Consider the following 21,937-nt stretch of genomic DNA (forward strand, 5'->3'; position numbering starts at 1 on the left):
CTTCTCCCTTCCCGTTCTGCAGAGGGGATCCTGGTATTGCAGCTTTATGCCTTTGGGAGCCTGTTCCTGTGCTGACAAGCCTGAAGCGGCCCAGCCTCTGAAATACAGACAGAAATGCTTCCAGGGCACTACCCTAAGGCCTGCAGCACTTGCCAGAGAAGCACACACCTCCTCTACGTTCATCCAAAGTAACAGGCTGAAACGTAAGTGCCCCTCAGGAAGTTTCCCTGGGCAGCGCTCCCACTGTGCTTTCAGGCCTCGCTTCCTGGTCAGCAGTGTCCACAGCAGGAGCAGACTCTTCCTTAGGCCTCTCCAGTTCAGTCAGACACTAGGTCAACCCATTGTCAAAAAGCAGATTCCCCCCCAAAAAGCAGCACACAGCCATCCATCGGCATTATCCAGCCCACCCTCCCTCGAGTGACAAAGCCCAGAAGCCTCCTCGCTGAGCAAGGCCGGGGCAACCCAAGGCCGCTTTGACCACAGGACCTGCTCAGGGGCTCTGCTGCTTTTGGGAGCCGTGTGACACCAGGCAGGCTCGCTCAGCCACACAGAGGTGTCTTTCTCTTGTAGGAGACTGCCCTTGTGCTCAAACCTGGACCTTCCACTGCCTGAAGTGATGTTATGGAGGGCTGTAAAGGGAGGGCAGCTTGGGCACGAATCTGTGGCACAGCAGCTGCCTTCGGCTTTCAGGCCCAGTAGCTGGCAGCCGGTCCCTCCTCAGATAAATATCTCCTGTTGTTGTCACAGCACTGGCTCTCCAAGAAAAGTTTGTACCTCACGAGAGCTCAGAGCTAAAGCACTCCTTATTTTCTCTCTGTTTGCGTCTGTCGATTCACAAAGCTCATCACACTACCAGGAGTAACTGGAAGGACTGGTGATATAAGTACTGTATAGATGGTCTTGTGCACTAAGGCACAATGTCCGTAATCCAGGGGAAGATAAAAGAGGTCAGAAATAGGTGATCTCACAAGATGGTTGGTTGTGTTTGCTTGTTTGTTTTTAAATAAATTTCTTTAAAAAAAAAAAAAAAGCAGGAAACAGTCCACCTACTTAGCAAAAACTCTGCTATCAGCAATACTATGGTGCCCCCAAGTGGCTGCAAACACTGTGATGTGTGCTATATAAACCATAGTCTCCTTGTGACCATGGTACTGCGCGGCCTACAACCAGGGCCTGTGAGCACAGCTCCTGCCTGCCCGCCCTAAGAGCCCTTTGTGAGGCCAGAGGAATAAATGCACTTCAGCATTCAAAGAGTGCCAGACCAAAAGTCTAATCAAATCTCTAATTTACGGTTTAAAGTAGTAGAGGCATGTTTGGAAAAAGTACAGCAAAAATGTTTTCTTCTATCAAACGGCATTTCTTTTCTCACTTTAATAGATGTTCCTTCACTCTCCCCTTAACTTCCCAGCACTGGTCAGCTAGAGCTTGCTATATTAAAGCTTTTCAAAGGAATTACTGGATTTAGGGGGAAAAAAAAATAATAAAAAAAATGCAGCATTACCTTTCTGATGTTTCCAAGGGGTAAAGGAAAATCAAGGGGCTTCTGAGCCCAACCCCACACCAACTACCATGGAACTTGATTCCCTTTCCAGATGCAGTATCGTTTTCCTTCCTCTGGAAATCAGCAGTTGATGCCAAATTGTCTGACATCGGTCCTTGCTGATGTGCTGTAGCCAGCTTGCTCTGCCGGCTGTTGTGCAATACTTGTTTTGTTCCCCCACCAGAAGACCTCTCAGTCATGACTCCAGCAGACAGGGATCACAAACACTTCTCCACCCAACCCTGGTGTTCTGCAAGAGCCTGTCCTTTCCTGCCCACCAAACCTGGAAAACCACCAGGGAACTGCTGAAACACAGGGTCACAGAGGTGCCACCACAGGTTACAAACTCTCGTCCCCTTCTTCCAGTCCTCCAGAGATCAGGACAAGGACAAGATGGTTCAAGACTGGTCTTGCAAAGACCTTCTCAGCTCAAGTCAGGCCAGTCAGGCCAGTGACATGACTGGTGAGCTGGTTCTCTGCCAGTTGTGCTACTTCACTGATGGCAAGCCGCCTACCAGATATTTTGCCAGACAGCAGACACAGCCACTGAGCCAGAGGAGCATCTCTCCGTACCCTTTGCGAGGTCCATCTCACGTAAGGGGGAATGAAGGGGTAATGAAGGTAACCTAGGCACTGTGTGAAGCAGATCTGTGAAACCAGTTGCATGAGTATCACAGCAGAACATAGAACAGAAAACAGCAGGAGTTTAAAGGTAGTTAACGATGAACTAGACACAGAGGTTAACAACACACTAGAAAAGACACAGACCCCATTTATGGCTTCCTCCTTCCCATTTTCAGTTTAGGAACGTACCATGCTCTTTGCCGTATCAGAAAGTTACAGGGGCAGCATGAGCTCTAGCAAACACCCCTGAAGAAAACAGGGAAGATCTCAGGAGGGTGGAATAGAAATACAAAGACTCTAACACTCAGTTCACATAATTTTAAAACAAATCCCTCATTTTTAACTCAAAGATCACACGATGAGCCTTACTGAGCTTCCCTCTCAGAGGTCATAGGGCAAGTAACACCACCAATAGAGAGGACTTGAATCATGGTGGGCACTGTAGAATTTAAATTAGCTTATCATAGCAGCTAAGTTACCTCAATTATATACTGCACAGGCAGAGAGAGGTCTGTTAGAGCAACACCTGTGTGGATGCACATTCACACACATGCTCAGCTCGCTGCCCATCACGGCCCTTTCTGCAGAGCTGCTCCCAGGCAGGCAGCCCCAGCCTGTCCTGGCAGCCAGGGCTCTTTCTCCCCAGGGGCAGGGCTTAGCATTAGTCCTTGCTGGATTTCACGAGGTTCCTGTTGGCCCATTCCTCCAGCCTGCCTAGGAAAGGCAGCCCTGCCCTTAAGCAGCTGTCATCTCCGAACTTAATGAGGGTGCCTTGCATTGCCTCCTCCTCCTCCAGGCCATTGATGAAGATGCTGGATGGGACACACCCCAGCACCTGGAGGCCAGCACCAGTGGAGAACTGCAGGGGGCTGTGAAGAAAATACAGCAACCCTCTGTGAGTCCACTCGTCAAACCCGTGTTTCACCTATCTGGAGGTCCATTCACCCAGTCCCTCATTTCCTACTTTAGACTGTGGGAAGCAGTGTCAAAAGCCTTGCTAAAATCAAGATAAATGTTGCTCCCCTCTTGTTCACAGATCCAGTCATTTCATCATAGAAGGCAATCAGGTTAGTGTAACATGACTTAATCTCCTGAGCAGCTTTGGAAAGAATTGGCAATATAAGACTAGAGCTACAGCAAACTGTATTTATTAGAAGGAACATTCCTAGGTACACAGAGAAATCGTGATAAGTAGGAGTCAATCAAAACCACAGCTGTCTATCTAAGCAGGAAGAAATAGAGAACTCCTTATGACAGTAAATTAGAAATGGGCGCCTAATTTAGCTCTGAATTATCTGCTTCGGAGCATTCTTATGCAAAAGCACCCAATGCACTGATACAAGTATTAGTAAAGATAGTGGGAAACTTGAAGGAGTTAAACTTTATTGCAGCAAATATGAGGTCTTGGACTGCGTAGGTACTGTACTCTTAAAACACCGGGACATATGATCAGCCCCTTGTGCCAAGCTACGTGGACCATGCACCACCAGCCCCCAGTGTGTTCGAGCAGAAATAGCAAGTTTGTTCTCGGTACAGTCAGAACAGATTTAAAATACCTTTTTAGGGGAGACCAGCATTGTCCAACTCTGGACAAAAATCTATTTGCAGTCAGTGGCCTCAAGAAGCGTGCCTCTCAGATACTGCTGAAACACTGTTTGCTTGAAGTCAACACACACAATTTGCAAATCAAATGCCAACCTGGGGGAGGTGTGGTGGGTGCAGATTTTTTTCCTATGATATCTGTCATAATAGAGCTAAAAAGGAGTCCAGAGCCAGTGGTGTGTAGGGTAAGGTATTCCACAGCTCAGACAACAATTACTGGGGCTGTAACTCAAAAACAAAACCATACCAAGAAAAAAAAAAGATTTTTTTTAATCCTGAAGGATTAAGGTCAACCTCTTACTGGTATATGAGGGAACTGCCAGTACAAGTAGAAACCTGCTTAAAAGAACCTAGACTCAGAGTAACAAAACTAATTCTAGATATAAGGTATTTAAAGGAAGGCTAAAAGACATTTCATGAAAAGGTGGATGGAGTAAATTGCCAAGTCCTGCTAGTCACGTACCAGAACACAGGCCCGTCCAAAAAGGAGAGTGGACTGGTGACACAGCTTATACAAGCTTACTTAGCAAGCAAATTGCCAGCAAGCATCCATCCCAGCCCCACCTGAAACAACCTCCCCAGGGCAGATCTGTGGCCATACCACACCATCAGTGCAAGGAGGGCACTGATTTATGGTCTTTCCTCAGACTGAGCTCCTCAGGTTTCCTCTTCCTTTCCAAGGAGCAGGTGACATTCAAGCCTGCCACCCCAGGGTCTGATTTCATTCCATCAAGGAACTGAGGAGATTTATCAGGACCTCAGTGCCAAAATCATTTTGGAGACAGGTGATCAGAGTAGTTTTACTACGGTAGTAAAACTGACCATGAGGGAATATGTGGACAGAACCTAAATATATAGCACCAGGGTGCTATACCATTATTGGAGGTTAGCATCCTAGAAAAGAAATCAGAAGAAACAATGTTGTAGTGACAACCTGGAAGTGACATTTCTCTTTACCAAATCACCCCCAAAAATCTGTAAAATCAGCAGCCAGTTGGGTTTCCTTATAGAAAAGGACAGAAGGGTTCCAAAATTTTATTTGAGAAATAACAAGTGATCACAGGTTAAAATAAAGTGGCAGGACAAAAAACAGAAGTAGGTATACCAATAAGTCTTCTGATTTTTAAAACCTGAAAGAACATGAACTCCAACCATAAAAAATGAAAGCCTTTTAAAAAGGTACATTTTTCAAAAAATTATTCCTCATCTAAAAGGTAAGGTGAGATTGACTTTGCAAATACTATTAAAACAAATAGCATGTTCTGTCATACATAAAAGACAGAAAGATAAAGATTACTGAATTTTTACATGTAACTTCAGAAGAAACTGATTCTTGGCCTTGGTTTTCAGTGAGGACCATATCCTCTTCATGGATGGTTACTGAAACTGGGCCTGGTATTACAGAACTCCATCCCTTTGGACTTGGAAGGGCAACTTCATATGAACTGAAGTGAAGGTGCCGATCCCAATCTCAGAAGCATCACTGCACACTTGCCCCAGGCTGCTCTTTCCTTAGCATCCACTATGGGTCAGAGAACAGATTTAGGCTACAAGTACCTTGGTTCTGACCTCATGGGCTTAAGGAGTTGTGAAAGGACCAGCCTATGAAATCCCAGACAAGGTACTTTCATCTTACAGTGAAAGTGCTTGAAGATTTAAAGATGTGCTGATCTATGCAAGACTTATCTCAAAAGTACATCCAGACACATTTATTAAAATATGTAGTGATAATGACGTATGTAGAAAGTGACATAAAACACAGCTTAGGTGTATTTAATTCAGACTTACCAAACAATTTCTTTCCTCCTGACAGTCAGGAGACCAGATTATACTTCATGCATCTTGACGCACAGCTTCTGGCACACCAGCCTCTTCTGGTTGAAATAGGAAAAAGTGAGGGCAGGCATGTGAACCATTGAGACAGATGACAACATGCAATACTAACACTAGTACTAGTCAGGTATATTTGGATATCATCCTGCTGCTCTGGAAGAAATCAGAACTCTGAGGAGCGCTGTGAAAAGCTAGAACAGTTTCAGTGGGCTGAAAAAGGCTCTTCAAAGGTGAATGACAGCTAGCACTTTCATTAATTACAAAACCAGCATTCTAATGAAGTTTATTGCTACCTCTGCTTTATATCATCCTTGATTCAAGGGCAATAATTCAGGTCTAGGTGGTTATCTTCACAGATGGGCCTAAAATGAGTTGCCATACTCAAAACTCAAGAGCTCAAAGAGTATGTCAAGCACCTAAAACCTGTCAAGCACCTGGAAACAAAGCCAAAATCTCACCTGCATGCTGAGGGCTTAGCAGTAGACAGTGAGAAGAAGAGTTCTCTGTCATTTTTGGTTAGTTGTCAATGACGACTACTTAAGTCAACAAAAGGGAAATGGCCTAGGGATTTGTGCTCTGAAAAGTATTCCTTGAAAACAAAACAGTATTAGTACTTCCTTCTGAAAGGTTCCGGTTCTGACCTCTGGAACGCAGTTCCATTTTCCATTTATCTTTCCTGACTGGAAAAACAATGTGCAAAAGGGCAAAGACAGGTTATTGGGTGGTTGTTAAGCTACTACTCTAAGTAGAAAATTAAGAGGAAGATGAGATATTTTGGTTAAGGCAAGTGAGCAAGACTCCACTTATAATTCCGGTATACTGCAAGCATGAAGATAAGCTGTTACAGAAGGCATGCTTTGGATTGTACCTTTGGGTGCACAACGCACTCATGCATTAGCAATGTTTATGGATTAACACATTACACAACCAGTCTTTATGCACATCCCTCCTGGGAAAACATAGGTTTCCAGACATAGTCAGAAGCAGGATGTCCAATATCCATGAAAAGTTATTTTTCCATAGTCTTACATGAATCAGAACCTCCCTCAACATAATATCTTTGACCAGTAGCTGAAGGGACAAGGGAACATCTAATGCCCCCCAAATAATGAGGCCGCAAAGGGCACTACAAATGCTGTAGGACAAGCTCCAGGACATGTCATCCTCATGCTAGGAGCTAAGGCAGGAGCCCATCCAAATTACATCAAGCACCCATCAGAAAGCAAAACCAAGGAGAATTTGAAAGGAACACTCTGAACTCCTTGAACTGGTGTTTCCCCATGAAACCATGGCTGGAAAGCTTCCAGCTATTGCCCTATAGGAGTGAATACATGCATATAGCAAAGCGTGAGGCAACGTGCTGTGGGAAGGCTGAGCACATGGGGAACCGTGAAAGGGAACCATGAAAGGAAGGGCTGGGCAAACGAGTTTTGCGGGACTGGTTGTAGACCTGCCCATGCAGGAAAAAATAAGTGTGCCAAACTGCTTATTGGAACAGGGCCACCTGTAGCGACCGAAGCTGCTGGCAGGAGTTGCTGCCAGCATTGCTAACAGGGCATGTGCAAAACATTACCTGGTGCCAACTATGTCAGTACGTGGTTACAAGCAGAGTCAGGAGAGGTGTAGTGCATACACAGGACCTACAGGTGAACTTTTATTCACCACACCAAACCTGTCAGAAGAACTGAGCCCTGCCACAAACATGGTACTTAATTTCCTTCAGCCTTGCTCCCATCTCACATCAGAGCAAAAAAGATCTCTGTCCTTTTCCTAGCTTCCAGGTGCCCTTCTAGAAGCATGGTTTTAAAAGTATGGTTTATGATCTCAGCAGGGAAGTGATCAAACTGGCACGACGACTTGAGGCACTAACTCAGAAGATGAAGGTGGGATGTAAGATAACATTGTACAGATATGGCCAAGCCATTGCTGGTATACAAAACGCCTGCTAAAACATGATTGCTTTTCAGATGACACTAATGCACCTGATCACACACATTTGAATATTGCTTATGAAAATTGTCATGTTGACAGGCATGGAGATTGAAATCAAGTATCTAGTACCCCAAAAGCCCCAACTACAGGGCTCCATTTAGGAACCCAAATGTTGCTGAAGTAGGTCAGAGCAAGAGCCCATGGTCTGATAGGCTCTTTCCATCGGTGAAGCCCTACAGCAAGGCAAGCGATTCCATCTCTGGCAAGGCATCCCAGGTGCTTTGGAACAGAGGTTTAAAGGGAAATCCCAAGGCAAAGATTGCATCTACACAATTTTATTCAGTGCCAAGGATCATCCTAACCTCCTTGAATGTGTCTAATCTTTTAAGCATGCTTATACATTGGGCTTCCACAATAGACTTATTTCAAATGTAATTGTATTTTGCATATTAAATCCCAGTATTTTCCATTTTTCCTTTTATCTGTTTAAAAATTGACTGATCATTTCATTAAGTGCCTCCTAGTATACCCTTAGCCTACACAATGCTCATCTTTCTGCTCCACCATCCTGTCAACAATCAATCTGCTCTTTAATACTAAAATCACTTGAGTATATGGATTACCACAGCTCCTTGACCCACTTTATTGCAATCTTTAGGTAAGAATGACTCACCACTCATTTGATGGTTTTGTCCTACATGTTCATCTCCTGGATGGGACTAAGCAACTTGATCTGCTGGAAGGCATCACTGCCCATGCCAGGGGGTTGGACCAGATGATCTTTAGAGGTCCCTTCCAACCCAGAATCAAGGAACAGTTTATCTATGATCCATGAGTAGACCTTTCTCCTTCTTGGCATATTAGCTTCTTTGAGACATTGAAGGACCTTGCTTTTGGAAAATCCAAATACATTGTACCTGAGTATCACATACTCAGACTCATTGCATGGAAGAAAAAATGCTTACAGATCTTAGTTCTTCCCAAAACGTTCCTCAGCATTCACCCATGGATCCCCCAATTCTGCTCTGTAATTTTCTCCCCTCTGTTTATTTATTACTGAAATCTTACTTGTTGGTCTAATTCTCAGTCTCCACCTTTTTGAAGATCATTATCATATTTATTGCCTTCTATTTCTGCAGTCCTAGGCCTAATTTAAGAAACTCACATAGTACATTTTCTAGCATAGACATTGCAAACTCCTTTAGAACTCCTTCAGCCAACATGGCCAGGAACTGGAGATGCTAGGGCCTTGAAAAACTGCTCTTGACACATCAACTCCAAGTGGATCCTTGTAGTAACCTCTTAAAAAGAAGTGTTCTGACATGAAAGCTTCTGAGTTCCTCTGCACTGAATACCAAACCAGAGAATTTACTTTTCTATCAGCCTTTTCTTCCTGGAAAAGGGTCAGCAACAGAGACATTCTCAAACTCAGCAACAATGTGCCAAAACCCAACATGTCTTTGAACTATGGAGACCTCTGGAGATCATCTGGTCTGACCCCCCTGCTCAGGATCACATCCAGGTGGATTTTGTTTTGAACATCTCCAGAAGAGGCTCCACAACCTCTGGGCAACCTGTTCCAGAGCTCTGTCACCCTCACAGTAAGCAAGATTTTCATATTCAGATGGAACTTCCTCTTTCAGTTTGTGCCCATCACTTCTCATCTGATCACTGGGCACCACTGAAAAGAGTCCAGCCCCATCCTCTTGGCACCCTCCCATTCAGATATTTATAAACATCCATAAGATGCCCTCTCAGCCTTCTCTTCTCAAGGCTAAACAGGCCGAGCTCTCTCAGTGTTTCCTCGTAAGAGATGTTTCAGTCCCCTAATCATCTTCATCTCTCTCTGCTGGACTCACTCCAGATTTATCTCTCTCCTGTACTGGGGAGCCCACAACTGGACACAGTAAGTTTTCAGCTGCTCTCTCTAAAACCAATTCTTTATTAATAGTTGCATGTTGTGTTGCCTAATACACATCAGTGCAGTTGGGACATGTCTTCACAGTGCTAGACCTCTGCTAAGAACTCCAAATCAGATTAGAAGGGATTTAGGCAGACATTCACTTTTGAGTCAGGTACCCAAGTTCTACTCCTCTCATTCCTGAAGTCCTGTAGTGTCTGTGAGGACCTTTATCCATAAAATTCACTGGCACACTATGGTACCACCACAGCATGTGCAGGCATCAAAGAAGGCAGCAGCTGCCTGCCTTTTACACAAACCACAGGGAATTTGGAAGTCCCACCTCAGCAGCCAGGTTCATTGAAGTGTCCAGGCAAAGTCACATGGAGCAGAGGGCAGCCACAGCAGTTTTGTTTTGCCTTACAGCACAGCAACTAGCGCATTCATCAAAGCAAACACGTAGGTTGCAGGCCTTCCCTTCCTCTGCCTGAGGGGTAGATTTTGGTCAGTGCTTCCTATCAGATGGCTTTGGAGTCCTTCCAGGGCACGGCTGCTCCTGCAGTGCCCAGTGCTGCTCTTCTGCCATGGGAGGAACATCCCTGCCTTCTGCTGCACGGAGCTGTGCATCCAGAAAGTGGAGACCTATTATATGAACATCCAAACACACCACGTGGATAACCAACTTCATTCCCTGCTACAAATGCTTCCAAGCACGATGCTATTCTGCAATAGCAGCATTAAGAGCTCGGTCCTTCCCACACAGGAAATCAAACACAACAAGCATGGTACAAACCCGTGGTAACAAACAACTCGCTACCAAACCATAAGCAGATAAAACAAAAAGCGTAAAGAGCAAAGACTCATAATTTGTCCAAGACCACAAAGGAATGAAGTGTTAATGCCAAGAATCCAAACGATTATTTCCTTAAATATGCTCACTACTTAATTGGTTTTCAAAAATACATTAAGGGGAAAAAACTTGACAGACAAAGCAGGTATTCAGAGTTTCCTTGCACTTACCACATAACATTCACATCTTTACAATGCAGTAAGAGTCAAGACCAATAGGCTGATGCTGTTTAAGCATTGAACTTTTCCTTGCATTTGTTAAGGGTTCAGAACAGTAGCACCACTATTCCTCCTCAAACCAGTCATCTCTTCCATTGCAAAAGCTGCCCGATTTTAGCAATTCATCTGATTAGAGCTGGCGTCTTAGAGTTGCATCATTGTTTAGCTGTGAATATTTCACCTGCTAAGGCAAGGAATCGAGGTGAAGAGTCAGATTTTTATCTTGGGTTTCATTTCAGCAACTCCCATGAAAGTGTATGGGCAGGCTGTATAAAGCCCTCTGTTTCAGTACAGGCGTACAGTTCTACATCCTGCAAGTAATCACACTACACTGTTTGTTCCATTCTTTATACCCCTTATCTTGCAAGAAGATTTATCTCTTAATTGCTTTATGTGGAGCAAGTGAGCAAACAAGGGCATACTCCACAAGCTTACTGACAAACAGACTGATCTTGGCAGGTGGGCACAGGTAACTGAGCTTGGAAGTGATACATGCATTCAGCAGGAAGGGAATTCGTGTGTTAACCATTTATATTTAGCTGGAGCAGGACCTCTTAGCCATTAGTGTCTAAGATATGAACATAAGACATATCATTTCTTCTTATCCTTGCTGCTGAGAACCCATGCAAACCAAGGGAACAGCAAGGCCACGAGAGCACAGACAACAGGAAGAAAGCAGCAGTTAGTTTTTAGCACTTACTGTATTGCTGGTGACATGACTGATACCTGTAAGGATCATCCTTCCATCCTCGAAGAGGTGACCAGGACAAAGCTAGGTTCCACAGTTGAAATACATTCAAATAAACTTAACTGTTTGATTTTCAATTTGGTACTGTGCTCAAGGTTGGTTATTTACTTAGCATGAAACTACCATCAGGTGCTTAAAGAAAGAACAGAAATCCATAAGACAGACCACAATTTAAGAGCCATTTGCATTTGACCACTTACCTTCAAATCAAGTCACATCCCTATCTGTACTCTCTACCATTAAGGATTTAGCCATTGCCTTCCCTCCCAGCTACACATTCAGTAGCACAAGCAGCGTGCCCTTGCCAAAGGCAGAAGATAAACAGAAGCCTGAGCCATCCAGGGCCACAGGGACAGATGCAGCTCATTCCTTGGAGAGGTGTTCTGAGAGCAGAATTATGCAGGAGAACAGCCTTTTTCTCCTCAATACTTTAGAAGGACTCCGTTTTGTGTACTGGCACTCCAGGAAAGTCTATCACATTAGAGCCTTCAGAATTTACACATGAACCTGTTTAAATATAGTTAAAACTCCAAGTCTAAAGAGAAGCTGTCCCAGCTGTTCAGGCTGAGCAATTCTATGTGCATTCACAAATATCCAGAGGGCACACTTCTGCAGTTAGTCATTTTTTAGTGTTAGCTACTGAATAAATATGTATTTTTGACCATAGTATTAGATTTAAAGGTTACAAGTACCCAAACCCAATTGAACAAAATTACAGAAGGGAACTTAAGCGCTATCAGTTACCTTTTTACTCTTTATGAAGCTACAGTATCTCAATATTAGCTGATAGAGCATTGTTATACACATATCCAGAAACACTGACTACAGACAAACATACTCTGATCTGGTTTAGCCAATTCTCTCTCCTCATTCTGTACACACACACACACTGTCATGGAACTGTGGCCTTGAGACTAGGTGACAGTAATGCATAATGGGCTTTGTAATCTTGAGAAGCTCCAGGCAGCAACTTCTGTTAAACATTTAAGATGTTTTTTGCCCTTTAAAATTATTCATGCATAGCTATTCTGTACTTCACACACTTTAAGATCCCAACAGAATCAAAGAGAATCCGAAAAAAATCTTTAGCAGTCATGGAATGAGACAAAAGATTGCAAAAGTATGCACTACAAAAGAAAAGATGGGGCACAGCTTCTCTGTATATTCAACATTAATCAGCAGACAAGCAAAACAGTGAAAAGTCTAACAAGTAGAACAGTTATGCAGAAACGTCTCAAGGTCTGTAATCTAGGAGACATTTTAGTAACAACTCCTCACACGAAAGGATTCTACAGAGTAAGTTTTCCCCAATGAGGCTGATACATATTTTTCCCTTCTACAGAAAAAGGCAGAGATAATGTTTCAGTTCCCATGCTACAAGTAGCTTCCCAAACTGCCTAGAATATGAAAGGTGTAGAATATTGACTTTTTTTTTCAGTAGCTTCAAGCCTTGTAACTCTGAACTTTTTATATAAAATGAGCAGATTACAATTAACAGATGTACTCATGCTTGAAATAATGCACTGAACTTCCACATGAGTACAAAAATCTGGGATAAAAATCAGAACAGGACCGTTACAAGGAACAAACCTAACGTTTTTTCCCCTGGAAACATGGGATAGCTGCCCCCTCCAGCAGAAGGCTAGTTGAGACTACATTAATCTGTTTCACACCCTGACAATTAGATCAAGAAACTTAGGTTTATCGTTCCAAATTTACCCTTATAAGAAATGAGGGATTCCTTTGAGATGTGCTATTCCTACGTGATCATCCCAGTGACGGGACATGTTCTCTGCTCTGTGCTTCAGCCCTCCTCCCAGACCAGGCTGATGTCAGAAGGGCCACTCTCAGGAGTGGTTCCAAATTATTCTCCCCATGTAACCCAAAGAATCCCTACTGAACTGAAACAAAGGAGGGCAGATGCTGAACAGCCCCAGGAACACCACAACCCAGAATAATTAATGCTCTTTTACAAGTACTTGCTCTGTCACAGCAGGATGGCCTTAACTGGCATAGGAAGCTGGTGAAGGCTTGGTTTTGAAACAGACTTTAAGCAGAGGCCTGAAAGTTACAGAAACCCTATTCTTCATTGGGGATTTTTTAAATTACAGAATTATTTTGCTGCCACTTAGTTTTTGTTCCTCTAAATCTTGAGTCATAAAAGTGAAAGCTGTGGAAATCAGCTAGCAAATTAGCTAGTAAGGTATCAGTAGAACCTAATGTTCCAGAATCCAAAAGAAAACAATCAGGTCCCATGTGTCCAGACAATCTGGAGAAAAATACTCCGAAGGGTGTGAGCAAACATTTAAATGCATGCTTATGAGACAACCTCCCTCCCTCCCCTCAACTTAGGCCTTTGTAAAGCATTATATCAAGACATCTTTTCCCCAATGACTTACACGAAGTTAAACACTGAATACAAAAGCTAACAGATTTTTTTCAAATGTTTTAATTCTCATCTAAAGTCAAGTAAACATTAATTCAGTAATTAACATGCAGAAATCAAGGAAAGCTTCCCTAGTACCAACCTTCCACTTTTCACAGTACTGTTCAAAGGGTATGATTCTTGATTCACAAAATTTAGCACAGAGAACCACTCCAATAATAAAGCCAGGACCTCCATATGCAGAACTCACAAAAGAAAAGGCAAGAACTACTCTTGGATGTGCCTGATCAAGAACAGAACCTGACAAACTCCATCTTTTAAAGGCATCCAAGGAGATCATGGCAGCTGTCGAGAAAATGAAGCCCATAACCCCAATTTGAAGCTATTAAATATTATCTTACTGTCTTTCAATTAGTTAAAATTCACTCTTGCACCAGAAAAGCAACTCACAGTTGCAGTGACAGTCACTCAGTGACAGTAGTCTGATCAAGCTGCTAATAACCATGTGCAAAAACCAGTCCAGCTATATTCAGTATACTTCAGTGCTTAGTATTAATACCTCCAAAATTCAAAGTGATTTCTGACCATTGTGAATCCTGACACAGATTTTGAAATTTGAAAGCATACTGGATTTGCAACGCAGTAATATTTTTAACAAAACTTATTTTATTCATATTTTTCTTTAGTACAGTACTGATGCTTCCACCGTGCCATTTATCAACCAGAGGAACAGCTCAAGAACTGGGTGACATTTACCTACCAGATTTGTAACTGATTGTTCATATAAACAGTGCTTATTTCCTTAGTTATGGTCAAACCTGGACACGAGGTATTTATTTAGTGGCAAATGACAGAACAGCACAAAACCCTGCGTTTACATCATAGGAGATACTTTAAGGCAGTTGCAGGTTTTACACGTCCACCAACTGGTGTTTTAGGAAGTGTTTTTTTTCTTAATTTACTTTCAGGGGGATGAGAAGCTTGAAGAGTCTTGTACAAGTTTGTTATCCAAACGCTGTAGTGCGTTGTTAGTAACAAAGACCATAATCACCAACTAGGAATTTTCATTGTTCCATCCAAGTGGCATACAGATTTACATTTTTGTACATACATTTTTACATTTACATTTTAAAATGTGAACTTATGCTGAGTGTCCTTTTAAAAAAGCTAGCAGCACAAAATATTCTTTTGAACAGACCAGATATCTGTTGTGTCCTGAACATCAGTACATCACTTTGTTGTCCATGATTTTTGACTCCCAGGTTTTGCAAACGCTGATACATCAAGACTTTTACCACTGTTGCATTGTTCATATAAAGTCTGAAAGTTAATGAAAACACAGGTATTCAGGTAAGCATAGCTATTTCACAAATGGACAAACTAAATCTTTTTAACAAATATCACTTGAAGTAACTTACCGCACTTGAAATATTATGAACTCTGTACTAGAACTTATTAGAAATCAGCCAACAAAGATACACTTAAGATAAACAGCTTCATCATACCAGTTGTAATGCAATGTAGTGCCTAAAACACATGCTGACTTAGCAGCATAAGCAAAGGTACAGAGCTTCTGAGATGTATAGAAAATAAAGATTTTAAATAAAGTTTACTCCATTAACTGTCTCTGATGTAGAAACAGCAGCATGGAAGAAGAGGTATTTGCATAGTTGGTGTGAGCAAGCAGGTTTTATATCAGGAAATCAAGAAAACTAGTGGCCACAAACATAGCCACAACACAATAGTGTTAGAAGGATAATCTGTTTACACCCATGAAAAACTCAGGTCTGACTAGCAGTGATCAGATCCATGAACGGAAGAACCATCTATAGTTACAAAAGACCAAACTTCTATAAGGCATATGGGATATTTTTTTATATGAAATTCTTTTAGGATCAGTTATGGCTGCTGCAGAGAAGTTTGATAGTAAGTGACTGAAGTGCTGTCAGCGAAAAAACACATGGTGCTAGAAATAGAAATACCCAAGGACTTGAAATAACACTCCTCATTCCTGTCCTTACTTCTTGCCTGTCTTTCAAAGATCAAAAGTTTGTGGACATCTTTAACAAAGGAACAGGGAATTTAGGTAGGACAAGTGAAAGATTCTACACCCCTACTACCTGCATAAAGGAAGATTAAATGTAAACCATCTAGAATTACCCAAGTGATCTTCCAGAGGAAAAAGGATCCTTGCTTCAGTTTTTCTAATTAAGACAGTTTTCCTTAAATACAAGAAGTATTTACACTTTAGATTCACTTTACACATGCTGCACTTTCTTTATGAATACTGGACTTGCTTTCCTATCCATGAAAGCAGCTTTGCATTCCACCTCAACTTAGAATAAGTTTGACCAACACCACCTCTTCTGATCCCAAGTCCAGGGGCTGAAATCATAATACCTCAACAGAGAGGCTAATTTATGCATACAGATGTACCAACAGTTCAACTCCCAGCAATCACGCTGGGGTCCAAAAGCTTGTACACCAGACAGATCAATTTAAGTCATTTCTCCACAATGTGACTCTCAAGTTCATAGAACTACTGCAGTTTCTGACTTTGCTAGCTTAAAGGCAAAGCAGCACAGTAAGAACTGTTTTGGAGAGGGCCAGAGTGGTGGATGCTAGAAATGGAGATGTACAGATATACTGGAAGATAAAGGGAAGGAGAGTTAACAGCCAAGACTGCCATCACCTTTTCAACCAACCCCTTCTAATCAGGAAGAGAAGGAGAGATCCTGCACACTTGCAAACAAGAGTACTACTCTGTGCTGTTTTTATAGCAGTGGTTAAAGGTCCAGCATATTTATCCCTTCTGCTGTCACTACCAAACATTTCACTTTTTTGCATCAACATGTATGACCATACAAAATAGAAAAGCAAATTTACTCACCCTAGCAGCTCTGGAAATAGAGTTCGGAGAATTTAAGCCAACAAGTTGGCCAAGGATACGCTTTACTTCTTCTGTTCCTTTCGCACTTGGAACACCTACAGTTAATTGGAAGTTATGTTAAAAGTTGTATACAGTTACATAAAATTACCAGCAAAATTTCTAAGAAGCATGCAGGTCAGTTTTGAAATTAACAGTTTAAAGATGAAAATGTTTAAATGTAATTTAAACAAAGTCTTTTCTACATTATACATGGGTACTAAAATATATTGCAATTCCAGCAATTGGAAGGTAAATATATAAGAAAGTATTATTTTCTTAAACAATGTTATTTCATAAAAAATAAAGATGTACCTGTTTGATTGTGGGTTTGAATTTGGACATAGGGATGTGTCAGCAACTCTGAAACTGATATTCTTTGTTTAGGATTTCTTATTAAACAGCACTGCAAATGAAAGAAGAGGAAGAACTTGGTTTCATCTACCAACAGCTTTCCTAAGAATTAAAATTATGGATAATTAAAGACACAGTGAATGTATATCATAACTTCTTACTACCAAACCACTGATTTGGAAAGACTAATAACCTTAAGTACTGTAACTGATGACCCCAATTGCCTTCATTAGCAATTATATTCACAGAGTAAAGTTTAGAATCCTGTTTTACTTTAGCAAAAATGTTTTAAGAGGTAAAGATCAGAACCTACAATATTTCTCTTCTGAAAAGTCAGAGGATGAATGTTTCTGGATTTCAGTTTGCTCCCTCCTGAGCAACACAATCAAGGCTCTTGAGTAGAGGGGAAAAAAAGGCCAAGTTTCAAAGGCAGGTAAACATGCAGGGTGAGGGAAGGGGATTGAGAGTACAAACACTACTTTATTACTTGGGGTGGTTCAGCCAAAGGAGTTAAGCCAGACTGCTTTCAGTGTTCACTTATTTGCTACTGAGCTGAAAATAGACATTTACTACAGAAACCACGAGGTAGCTCTAGTTTTCGTAAGTCTTTTGTAACAAGGCCTGTTACTACAATCAGCCGTGAACATTTATTTGCAAGACAAGTTCCTCAAGCACAACTCATTTATTCAATTTAAGAAAATATCCTTTAAGTAAAGTTGCCATTTTATGAATCAAAATTAATCTTCAGGGACAATTACCTTTAGCACATCTTGAAGATCTTTCTCAGCAATATCTGGGAATTCTATTTCATAATGAGGATCAACAATAGCATACAGTTTTTTACGTGTATTCGTTATATGTTGAAATGGAGTCTTTCCATATGTCATACAATACAAAATGCATCCCAATGACCACACGTCACTTTTTGGACTTATCTAATAAAAAAGCAAAACAAAATTTCTTCCTCACTTATGGAACAGTCATTCCATCATGCAACTATTCAGTCATTTTACTTAACAGCATAGCTCTTTTACACTGAATAATAAACCTTAGCAACTACCACACAATTGCCAGCAGTACACCACTAATACTGTGCTGTAACATGGCTTCTTTCAGTTATATTCAATTAAAAAAGCTATATTTCAACTTCCTTCAACTTAAAACAAAAGCCCTTAATAAGCTGATTATCAGGATTCTATTTGGATTTACCCACAAAGCCAGAATCAAAGTATACGGAATTCATTCAATTCACAAACTAGTAAGACATCATAGGTATGCATGTCCTGTTCTTCTAGGCTTAAGGGATTCAGTCCATATTTCAACCACCACACCCGGGCTGTTCTTTACAGGAGGATTTCCACTACTCTTACTAAAACTGAAGCACTCCTAAGAGAAGAACATAAGGTTGGGGGGGGGTAGGTAGAAGAGAAGGGATGTGGGGAAGAAGATAGCCTGATTTAGCAGCACAAAGGTTGGATTTTTGCTTAAATGAGCTGAGCTCCAGAACAACCCTGAACTTCACGTACAAATTTCTAAAAATTTACAGGTAGAAGTTTTAAAAGGCAAAGAGTATCAACCTTAATAAAACAAGTTGTTTCATGAACTTTCATTTATAAAACATTGTTTTATATGAAAGATGAGATTGTGTTTCACTACATATTTCTATTCAACTGTACTACATAAGAATACTTGCTCTCTTGCTCTAGCTGTTAAAAAGTCACAACCTGAGATTGTATGTATGCATGTACATGATTGTTCTTATTTTTTTTATGTTTCCACAAAATCCATGTACTCTTTAATTGAAATTTGACTGTCAGTGTGGAATTGCTTTCCTCAAGTATTCTAAGCATTCACATTCCATTGCCCTGAAGTTAAATATGACGTACTAAAATACACAGTACTCTAGTACAGACAAGTCAACCGGATATACAGAACTGAACAATAGGTCCCCCAAAATACTAGACTGTCATCTTTTAAAATGCCTCATTAGGCATCACTCATTTCCTGCAAAACTGCCTCTCACTCACAGGTATTACCACATCTTGAATCCTGTATCACTGTCATAACTTCTTGTTTAAGCAAACATACTAAGGGTGCTTTATAGCACAAAAGTTTCCTTGCTTTCATGAAGAGATTTCAAAGAGTTATTTATGGAGAATACTAAAACGTAGCTGTGGAGAAGCTAGCAATAGCATATTGAGCTCCACCAATTTTTGGCTATTTTCAGAATAAAGCCAAAACAGAAGGCTATGAGCAGCACAAAAGGCAGTGTGACTGAAGAATGATAGTCTCAATTGACCTTGTAGGACACCTTGCCAGAAACATCTCCCTAAAAGCTTTAGCCTGGAGTTATTTGAGGAAATAATTTGTCAGAGGTATAAAACATGTTTCAAACACGTTTATAACACCTGCTGCATCAAGACAGCTAAATATCAATATTCAGATAAAATGCTAAAATCTTTAACTACGTACTGCACTGCTCGTCCTTTCAGGAACACCAGTGCTCACGTTAGCCTTCTGACACAGCAGGATATGGAATAGCTGAGGTTTCTAATTTAGCACACACAGGAGCAAAAGTAGAGACATCTCCACAGGCAGATTGCAATAAAGGAAGCTGTGTTAGAGACAAGCGGTTCTCTAACAGGATTTTTTTAGGCTGCAAAGCAGGAGAGGGAAAGAAGCCTCAGGCATTTTTATCGGTGTTCTTTCAAGGTTAGGTACAAAGAATCATTCCAAAACGAATCAATAAAAGCACTGAGCACATCACTAAGGGCAAGATAAAGTATATGGAAACCTAGGTGCAAAAAAAATCCACAGCCAAAAATATGAAGAATTGACAGAATAAATTAGAATAGTCATTTTAAAAAAGCTTTTCCACTTTAAATGGCTTTAGTAACTGTCAGAAAACAAAGCCATCAATAAATTGAACTCAGACCTCAGAACACAGAGCAACATACTCCACAAAGTTTGATTCAGATCCATTATTACCACTGAATGGCATTCACATCCATAACATAGGAAGACTGGGTGGTCCTATGTGGAGCCAGGAGTTGGACTCAATGGTCTTTGTGGGTGCCTTCCAATTCAGGATATTCTGGGAATCTATGCAGTCTATCTGTCCTGTTTTCAGTTTCACTCAATTCAGCACTTTTCTAAACATTATCTGTAAAATGCTTCTAGGTAGTTGAGAATAAATACCTAGCCTTCAACCTCTGCCCACCATCATGCTGATGAAACAGGTTTCTTTGTGCTCTAGTTTCAGCAGAAAATTTTGAAAAAAGTCTTAAGACATATGCCTGAATTACTTCTTAACATAAGGATAGCAAGAGGAAAAAAGACCATATGTTACCTTAGACTGAGATTTCCCATTTTCTCCATAGGAAGATGACATATCTTGTATTGCTTCAGGTGGCATGTAATTCATCGTTCCAACCTAGTCAAAGTGGAAAAATATTCCTTATTTTAAATGAAGCGTGCACTTAATTTTCTTACTTGATAAGAAGTTAGATTTTGGTCTTAAAGTACTGAAAAGCATCCTGAAAGTTTGTCTGTGAAGGCCATTGCTACTCTGTTCAGCTAAAACACTGAAAACCTCATATATTCACAGATTTCACAGATTTCACAGATTTCTCTAGGTTGGAAGAGACCTCAAGATCATCGAGTCCAACCTCTGACCTAACACTAAGTACTCCACTAAACCATATCCCTAAGCTCTACATCTAAACGTCTTTTAAAGACCTCCAGGGATGGTGACTCCACCACCTCCCTGGGCAGCCCGTTCCAATGCTTAATAACCCTTTCGGTAAAGAAGTACTTCCTAACATCCAACCTAAACCTCCCCTGTCGCAACTTTAGCCCATTCCCCCTCGTCCTGTCACTAGGCACGTGGGAGAATAGACCAACCCCCACCTCTCTACAGCCTCCTTTCAGGTAACTGTAGAGAGCGATGAGGTCGCCCCTGAGCCTCCTCTTCTCCAGGCTGAACAAGCCCAGCTCCCTCAGCCGCTCCTCGTAAGACTTGTTCTCCAGACCCCTCACAAGCTTGGTCGCCCTTCTCTGGACTCACTCGAGCACGTCCATGTCCTTCCTGTAGCGAGGGGCCCAAAACTGAACACAGTACTCGAGGTGCGGCCTCACCAGAGCCGAGTACAGGGGCACAATCACTTCCCTCGACCTGCTGGCCACACTGCTTCTTATACAGGCCAGGATGCCGTTGGCCTTCTTGGCCACCTGAGCACACTGCTGGCTCATATTCAGCCGACTATCCACCAATACTCCCAGGTCCTTCTCGGCCAGGCAGCTTTCCAGCCACTCATCTCCCAGCCTGTAGCTCTGCTTGGGGTTGTTGCAGCCCAGGTGCAGGACCCGGCACTTGGCCTTGTTGAACTTCATGCAGTTGACCTCAGCCCATCGCTCCAGCCTATCCAGATCCTCCTGCAGAGCCTTCCTGCCCTCGAGCAGATCGACACACGCACTTAGCTTGGTGTCGTCTGCAAACTTACTGCAAATTCACTGAAGTTAGTAAAGTATTAATTGAAGCTGCTATATTAACATAATCAACAAGTACTACAGCACTTTACAGAGAGATGCACATCAATTTTCCATAAGTATTTTACCTGAGAGTCTTTAACGATGCTCGTCACATCTGGCTGCATTTGGTTTGCAATGCCAAAGTCAATCAGTTTTAACATTCCATCAACTATCAGAAAGTTTGCTGGTTTCAGATCACTGTGAATAATACCTGTAAAGCAGAGTTTAAAGTCAATCCAAGTTGCTCCTAGTATGGTTTTTATTAATTACCCACACCCTTGCGCACAGAGAATAACCTCTACCTGGCTAAAACTGAATTGTTCTTTGCAGATTTCATTTAATAACAAGTTTGGGTATTTTTTATCAATGGTTAGACTTGCATAAGTTCATAGTTTAAAGTATTACTTATCCAAGTCTGCGGTAATCCTGAAATAACTCCATGAAACTCAAGTTGCACAGTTTCTCTCAGTTAGGGATAGGCCCTCTAGCTGTAT

The 21,937-nt window shown here is 41.6% G+C and overlaps 1 protein-coding gene across 1 annotated transcript in view; it reads right to left on the reverse strand.

The window, feature by feature from the left end:
* Positions 1–14,279: 14,279 nt before the first annotated feature.
* TTK (TTK protein kinase) overlaps positions 14,280–21,937 on the reverse strand; it is a 31,091-nt gene continuing 23,433 nt past the window's right edge. Inside the window, exons 18-23 of the mRNA XM_048052504.2 lie at positions 21,530–21,654; positions 20,263–20,346; positions 17,672–17,848; positions 16,875–16,965; positions 16,524–16,618; positions 14,280–14,953 (exon numbers count right to left, since the gene is read on the reverse strand). Coding sequence (XP_047908461.1) covers positions 14,864–14,953; positions 16,524–16,618; positions 16,875–16,965; positions 17,672–17,848; positions 20,263–20,346; positions 21,530–21,654 — 662 coding nt within the window. The 3' untranslated portion in view covers positions 14,280–14,863. The remainder of the gene's footprint in view (positions 14,954–16,523; positions 16,619–16,874; positions 16,966–17,671; positions 17,849–20,262; positions 20,347–21,529; positions 21,655–21,937) is intronic.

This window comes from Anser cygnoides, chromosome 3 (assembly GCF_040182565.1).
Source record: "Anser cygnoides isolate HZ-2024a breed goose chromosome 3, Taihu_goose_T2T_genome, whole genome shotgun sequence".
Taxonomy (NCBI): Eukaryota; Metazoa; Chordata; class Aves; order Anseriformes; family Anatidae; genus Anser; species Anser cygnoides.